Below are 7,950 nucleotides of genomic sequence, written 5' to 3'. Positions count from 1 at the left end.
AAGAACCAAGAATATGAATCCCTGCAGTCACGAAAGCTTTAAATCAAAGTTTAAATAGTTTTAGTTTAATGAAGTAATACAAATATAAAACAATATTTTTTAAATATTTTTTTTATATTTGTATTATAAAATAATACGAATATTTTTTTTATTTGTATTATTTTAAAACAATAATTTGTTTATAGTTTTATATTTGTTTTATTTAATAATAATACAAATATAAAACAATACAATTTTTGTAAAATATGTGTATTATTTTATTATTTCCCTTCTACGTGACTTTACCGAAAGAACCAAGAATATGAATCCCTGCAGTCACGAAAGCTTTAAATCAAAGTTTAAAAAGTTTTAGTTCAAACTAACCCCCTCCCCTGCCCGCACACCCAGACCGAGACCAACACCGCCTGTGGCCACCTCCAAGGGCACCCAAACGCGCGCGTCCCACCGCACAGCGCTGCATGGCGGGACGACTCAGGCGGCAGATGCCCGAAGGCGACTTTCGCCGTAGGCGGCGGGGGTCCAACCCGGGCTGGAGGGCACAGGAGGAGGAGGATGACGGCGGGCAGCCCACGAGCACGCGAGCCATGGCAGAGTCACTGCGACGTCTCGCCAACAGCGGCGCGTACGGAGCCCTGCAGGAGAGGTTGGACTCCTGGCAAGGCGACTTCCACGTGAGCTTCGAAGCGCGCCTCGTTGGGGGGGGGGGGGCGTCTGCGTGAGGTGTCATCCGTGGCATTGTCGAGGGCGCGCTCCCCTTCCAGAGCTGCCGATCCGTTTTTGTTCTCGGCCCATCGGCGTGCCTCCTTCTCTTCTTCCTCCTACTCGCGACGTTGTTTTGGGCACTTGAGAGTTTTTAAGTTGGAACGATGTCACGCACCCCTGTGTATGATCTCTAATCCGCGTGTTCCTCTCTCTCTGTCTGTATCTGTCTGTCGCGGTGAAATTCCAAGGATACATCTCCCGGTTCTTATTTGTGCACTTTGCAATCTTTGTTCGAGATGTTTAACACGTAGGAGGAGGCTTTCGAGAGTAATATCCATGATATCGGTTTTTTTTTGGGTTAGATCGCGTAAATATGTGTGTCGTTAAACCCGCCACCACCGGATACAGCCAATTAGTAATTACTAAGTCGTACAAATGGTACTCAGATTGTAAATGTTGTGGATTTGCTCTCCAACACACCGGTGTGCTGTACGAGTAACGAATTGGCACGTTCTGTTCACGTGACAAACCTTACTAATTGGCTTTGTCGTGTGGTGGCGGGTTTAACGACCCATTTATGTTCACGCTATTTAACAAAAAAACGATATTATGTTTGTTCGAGATCTTATATGAAGACCGTGTTTCTGAACCATGTCTGATAACACGCAGTACACGCACGGATTACACACTTTATTCACGAGGCACATTGGAATGGTTCTTTCCCACGGGTAGAAACAGTTTTGCCCCTTTATTCAGGTTCTTAAATTGAAAAAAAAAATCAAACAAACCTATTTAAATTAAAGTACTGTATCAGGCAGTGGTAGTTTGTGTTCATTTTAATTACTCTCTATATGTCGTGATGTCTACAGTAAAAAAGCCAAATACAATCCACCGACTTACAGGATTGTAATTATTGCAGCAGTTAACTGGGCATTCATTTGGCAAGCTCTACCTACCAGGAGTTGAGTTTTCTTACTCTGCACAACTTTGCCACCAGCTGATTGTGCAGCTGAGATTTAAGTCTCAAGTCAACTCAAATCCAGATCTGGCTCGCCGAGAAAATGCCCAATTGCCTCGTGGCCCAGTCAATCTCTGCTGACTTACACCTTCGGAATGACTATAGCAAGTGTGTTTGTGCATCGAGCCAAGCGGCAAGTGACAGTTGTTTTGCGATATGACTTGGCATGTCCTTACGCGTGTTGTGTTGTCCGCAGGCCAACAGCAGCAATGAAAACTTGACCCACTGCTGTGAGCTCATTGAGAGGACCTCAAAGGTGCAGAATCAGCTTTTGAACATGATGAGCAATAAGACCAACCAAGGTATGGGTAGCCCAGAGTCCAGCAAGCTGCCAATAGCACAGCTAACAACCGCACAGCCAACACCCACACACAAACTGCCCCAGCAAGCACCCATTTATACGGGGCATGCATTCAGTACTGAAGGGATGCTGGCATACTGAATTTTTAATCCAAAGGTCAATGGTTTAATTTGCCAGCATGGTAGTTGAAACAATGGGTGCGTTTCTATGACACCCCTACCTCTGTCCATCAAACAGGATAAATTGGTATATTGTGTATCACAATTTGTCAATCACACGACCTGTGGTCTGGTCGTGTGAATACTCCCAACTCTGTACAAGACTTCTTACCAGCATTAAAGAGTAGGCCAAATTTTCTCTAGCAGGGTTCATTATAGCTCCCTCTAGTGGAGGCCATTCTGCCAGCAGTGGGTTTAGCAACTTACTGCAGGGCTGCACTTTTAATAATCAGCCCACAAATTAAAATATATTGGACATTACTCACTTGCCAATGTTGCTCAGGGTTTCTTAAACTCCACTATTCATTAATTATTCACTATTCATTCTTCGTGCTGCATTTTTCTAGGTGCAATACACATATGCATGCAATGAACGACCGTCTCAATTTACATTCGGAGAATATTAATGACCATTGAAAGATTGACTGTAGGACCGAACAAGCATTGGCTTTTGGACACTCCGATCATGTTGCCAGAACCCACACCGGTGGAGTCAGGACATAGCCTGCACCTAGCTGAACGGGTGATACGTAGCAATTGACCAGAAACGAGAAATCACCATGTACATTGCCTGCGGACTAGTCGTGTGGATCCCCTACTCGCTGAGCACACCATATCCCGGGCTGTTGGCGGTGCCCCACCTCTCCATGCGGAAGAACGCTGTGAAGCCAACACGGAGCCTCTCTCGCTCTCCTAGGTGGGCCCACCGCCAGCGCCAAGTCACGTCTCCTGCCCTTTCAGAGCAACGTCGCCGTCTCCCCGGGCGTATCGCCCAACACCAGCCTCACCCTCATCAGGGTACTTGCCACGAGCTTGTCCGCCATCTCTCGCGTTGCGGACACAAATGTCCGCTTGGCTGGGGAGGGCGTTTGGCCGCACGGTTGTGGCGTGAAAACACACTCCACTCGGAGACGCAAAGGGTGTTCAAGTACTTTGTAGAGCAATGATGGTCATCTTCATACAAAGGGGAAACCCACTATCAATGTCACGCATGCAAAGCCATAGATCCCCATATAACCTTTGACAGACTGTTGGGGAAAGTGCTGTTAGCGAGCACTTATGAAGGCCGGCACGGCATACGAGGGGGTGGGTGGCAGCCACCATGCCCGGCTGCTTTTGTCTCTCCAGTGCTGATATGTTCACACACCGCATCAGGTACCCATTTTAGTCCAAGTTGACCTTGGGGAGGCCCAGTACCGGTTGAGATAATCGTCGCTGATATTGGTCGTGAACTGGAAACGAACTCGTCACCAGGTTTAACCACTGCACTGCAGCTTCCCACGAAAGTACACACGTACACACACACACACACCGCCTACCCCTTCACACCCACTCTGTCCACCGTCTTTTCACTGGCCCATCTGGCAGAGTCCAGGCCCTTTACAAGGCCCAATGCGCCGTCGGAGGCGGTGCTGCATGTATGTCACCCACAAGTCCCAAAGCAGTGGCTGCAAGCAGCTTGGTAGGCTTGGGTATTATCGTTCACTCCTGGCTCTGAGCTCCCCCAGCTCCCATCCTCTCAGCTGCACCTCCTGAGAATCACGCAGTTGCACGCTCGGACCTTCCCAGGCAGTCCCAGTCTTGCCTCAACTACACAGGAGCTGGGTCTCTTTATACTGCAGAGGCCAGACCATTCAACCAATGGGGTGTCTTGATAACCTGTGCACCTACATGATTTTATCTGTGCTCCAAATCCATATAAGCCCCCTCCAAACAAACCAAAGTACAGGTGGCATTATTTTGTGATAATCCCTCTCATGACTGAATATCCCTCACAACCACTTTCAAGACCAATTCTCACTGTGCGTGGCCAAACTGTGGGGAAGGAAACGACCAAATTCATGCGTGGACTACTTCCCACCAACTAATTTTCACCTTCACCTATGCTGCCCATCACCACACTGGCAACCTTTCGCCACTAAACATACCTCTACCAAAAATATACCAAAACTATGAAAGTAAGGGAAAGATAAAAAAAACAGGCTAGTTAGGGTAGGAATTGAACCACCAAGCCCAGAGCATTTTTGCTTCTGTCGCAGTCCAAATCTTCTTTATCAACTCCACTTGTGTCCCAGCCCCATGCCTCGAATGGTCTCGGGTTTGCCTCGTACCACGTCGCAATACCCCACGGCTGTAAAATACTGTGGCGGAATTTGTGAAGAAGCAACTTTTTCTGCAGAGCAGAGAAGTAAACAAATGCTGTACCACCTGCACACACTCGATAGCTGACGCCATTGCTTCTGAGCTTCGTCACTCGGTTGTCACCTGTCTGGGTTTACGGGATAGAGGCTTTGACCAGGACAGTCCGCGAATTGCCAGGATTTGGTTTGTGCCAAGATCTTATGATATTGTGTTGATCTTTCTGACTGAACTTTGCAGTTTTGATTGACCTATGCTGACAAAGAAATATGTGTGGGTTTAGTCTAAAGCGGAAAAGGTGGCAACCCCCAAGTCACAGTTATCTTGCCAAATTTCGGATGGTGAAATGCTCGTGCAGCAGCTCACTTGCCGCTTGCTGCAGAGGTTCGTGGTTCAAGTCGCACGGCCGCCCTGGTTAATGCTGCAGATGTATAAACCAAAAATACACGACCTCTGCTTCACAGTGGACATTCCACAACCTGCGATGTTTATTCATAATAGAGTATGCCACGTGTCCCGGCGTCACAGTCCCAATTTGACCAAATCTTAAAATTGCTCGCAAATTACCCAATCGTTAACTATGAATCTACTGCATATTTACTATTCGGTAAAGTCACGTAGGTAAAAAATTTAAATTAATAAAAGTAAAATATAACTAAAATAAAATAAAAAGAATCACGACGTTGCGGAGGCAACACAAGCTTCCGTCTTCAGGTGGAACCGTCACAGCACGATTGCTGTATCAAGTACGATTGCTGTATCAAGTAAGATACAGCTATCGTGCTGTGACTGTTCCACCCGAAGACGGAAGCTTGTGTTGCCTCCGAAACGTCGTGATTTTATTTTTATTTAACTTTTATTAATTTTAATTTTTTACCTACGTGACTTTACCGAAAAAACCTAAAAATATGAATCCTTGCAGTCACGAAAGCTTCAAATCTAGAATGCATATTTACTCACGTGCGAAACATAGCTCCTTCGCGACAGCCTTGCGCCCTAATAAATGGCGCAAATGCCAAATGCACCGATGCTCCGATTGGTCTTGACTAACTCACCCAACACGTGAGCGTCTCGTGTTCAGGAGACGGCGCAGAAGGAGCGGCAGCTGCAAGACCTGTGTGCGCGCCACATGCGGGAGGTGGGATCGCTCGAGTCGGAGCTGCGATCCACGCGCCAGTCGCTGAGCAACGCCAAGCAGCGGTGGGTGATTTGCCGCTCTGCGCACCCTGATGCCTAAAAATGAAAATGTAACGATTATTTTTACGTAGCGTCGTCGTTCATGCAAGTTGCATCTCACGGTCGCTGAGGAACGGCGGATAAGCTGGAATGCTGCCAGGCGATGAGCCAGTGCCAACAACTGCTGTGGAGTTCTCTATTTATTAAGATGTTTTCTGGCAAGTAGTGAGTGTTTATGCTCTGGCTGCGTCTCACATGTAAAACACTCTTTAAAAAGTACATTTCTCTTTAGTTTTTTCTGGTTGAAGCAATTCCGCAAAGCAATGCAATGACTTATCAGGAAAGGCAACACTTTTAAATTAAAAAGAGTGTATTCTTTTCGATACAATGGATTTTGACTGTGTGTCGGGACGGGTTGTACGAGTGCACACATGTACAGCCCCTTGTCAGTCCACTGCTGAATGAGGCCTTCTTCCTACCGTCCGTGATTGAGGGTTTTCCCCATGCCAACATTTTCTATTCCAGCCTGAAAAACATGGCCGACGAGCTTGAAGCCTCAAAGACCAATTCAGCCTCCACCTACCTGGCGTCTGAGGAGGAGATCCTTCAGCTGAGGGCGGAGTAAGGGCCTCTCGGCTCACACTGACGGACAGGAATATGCAGCTTTGTTGGCTACTGGAGGCTTCGTCTGTACCAAATGCTCACTCAACATTGACCTCTCGATCGCCTCCGCTGTTAACGCACGCACCGCTCCAGATTGAGCGTCGGAGCCAAAACGATATGTTTGGACCCTTGCCCCAATCCTGGGAGATGTATGCCACTCAGCTCTTGTGAAGGAGGAGGGAAACCTAGCAATCAGGCAGAAGGTCACTGCATCTGGAAAAGAGTCGATTACTTTTCAGCTCTTGAAAATGTTTTTGGTTCATTTGGATATAAATGATAAAAAAAATAGTGCAAACGTGCATTGTTTGCGGCACAAATGGCCAACTCTTTTTTAAATAAGGTCACTGAGATGTTTAACGTTTTCATTGAAGCAGACGGCGTTTTTTATTTTATTATCAATACACCCCAAATGCAGTATTAGCCAGGTCAGTCGCTAGGCTGTAACCGCAAACCTCTGCAACAAGCAACGTACCGTGTCACGATAACCGTGGACGTGTGTGTGTGTGTGCGTGCGTGTGTGTGTGCGTGTGTGTGCGTGCGTGTGTGTGCGCGTGCGTGCGTCAGCCTGCAAGCGGCGCGCGAGGAGGCCGAGGTGAACCGGCGCGAGCGCGAGGACAGCGAGAGGCAGGCGCGGCACCTGCAGGCCGAGATGGCGACGCTGCAGCAGGAGAAGGCGCGCCTGCTGGAGCGCATGTCGTACGTGCAGCGCGCCGCGTCCATCGCGCTCCCCGCTCTCTCTCCGCACGCTCTGCCCCCACTGTCGGTCATGCTCACGAAGCGTTTTTATTTTTATTCGACTCAGCGATGAATATTAGCGGGCAAAAATCATCCAGTGTGTGACGATGACTACGACAGCAACAAATACCTAAGCATGGTTGGCTATGATGAGACACGTTTTAAAACTCAACGTTTAACCTACTCACGCCGGCTTGTGCCCGCCCACACAGTCGGGCATATTTGCGGAATACACCACGCCGCCGTTGACCCTGGCCATTGACCGAGCAACCCAACGTTCCTACCAGCTCCCTCCGCAGGAGGAATGTGTTTAAGATACAGTCTAGCTCGGGTCAGCAACCAGCGGTTCCAGAGCCGCGTGCGGTGGCTCTCTAAGGAACTACTTCGTGACAGTTATTCAGGACCACCGTCTCGTTTTCACCACACTGTGCATTGCAGCTCTTGAAATGTTGAGTTTTTTTTCCCCACCGAATTCGATAAAAAATGCTCTTCTTGTTATTTTGGTTGCTGACCCCTGGCCTAGCGCGATGTAATGGTGGCTCCCTTAATAGACCGGGTTGCCAGCTTGTATTCATTACCATTGCTGTATGCTGCGGAGTTGAGAATAAATTACGCACGGTCTCCGCTGACTAGGAAACTACAGAGTACAGATACTACCTTGTTTTATCTGACGTGGTGAGACTGGGCTGGATGATGCGTGCAAACAGATGTACTGTTTGAACGGACTCTCAGCTGGTAAATTAAGGGTGACTGAAGCGACGTGAAGAAGGAAGGAAGATTGCACGTGTAATGCTGAGTAGCTGTGCAAGTGTCGCGTCAAAACAACGAGTGTTTACACTTATGGTGGCCCGCAGGGTAGTGCTACAGGTGTTTGCCGTTGTTAAGTGCCGGACGCCAGCTGTTCCCAGGTCGTCACTATCACACGAGGTTAATGTGTTGACCACAGAAACCTTTCACACTGGTGTGGGGGTAGGAGAACCGTGAATATTAATTGGGTT

The 7,950-nt window shown here is 47.9% G+C and overlaps 1 protein-coding gene across 1 annotated transcript; it reads left to right on the top strand.

Annotated features, from left to right (window-relative positions):
* The first annotated feature begins 326 nt into the window (after window positions 1-326).
* On the top strand, window positions 327-7,025 carry LOC144723924 (mitochondria-eating protein-like). Its single transcript, XM_078602698.1, has 6 exons — window positions 327-671; window positions 1,917-2,022; window positions 2,937-3,037; window positions 5,460-5,578; window positions 6,080-6,175; window positions 6,782-7,025. The coding sequence occupies exons 1-6, from the start codon at window positions 459-461 to the stop codon at window positions 7,023-7,025; spliced, it is 879 nt and encodes a 292-aa protein (XP_078458824.1). The 5' UTR covers window positions 327-458.
* The last annotated feature ends 925 nt before the right edge of the window (window positions 7,026-7,950 follow it).

Source organism: Lampetra planeri, chromosome 19 (genome assembly GCF_965212315.1).
Source record: "Lampetra planeri chromosome 19, kcLamPlan1.2.h2, whole genome shotgun sequence".
Taxonomy (NCBI): domain Eukaryota; kingdom Metazoa; phylum Chordata; class Hyperoartia; order Petromyzontiformes; family Petromyzontidae; genus Lampetra; species Lampetra planeri.
This window is presented reverse-complemented; position numbering and strand designations above follow the sequence as displayed.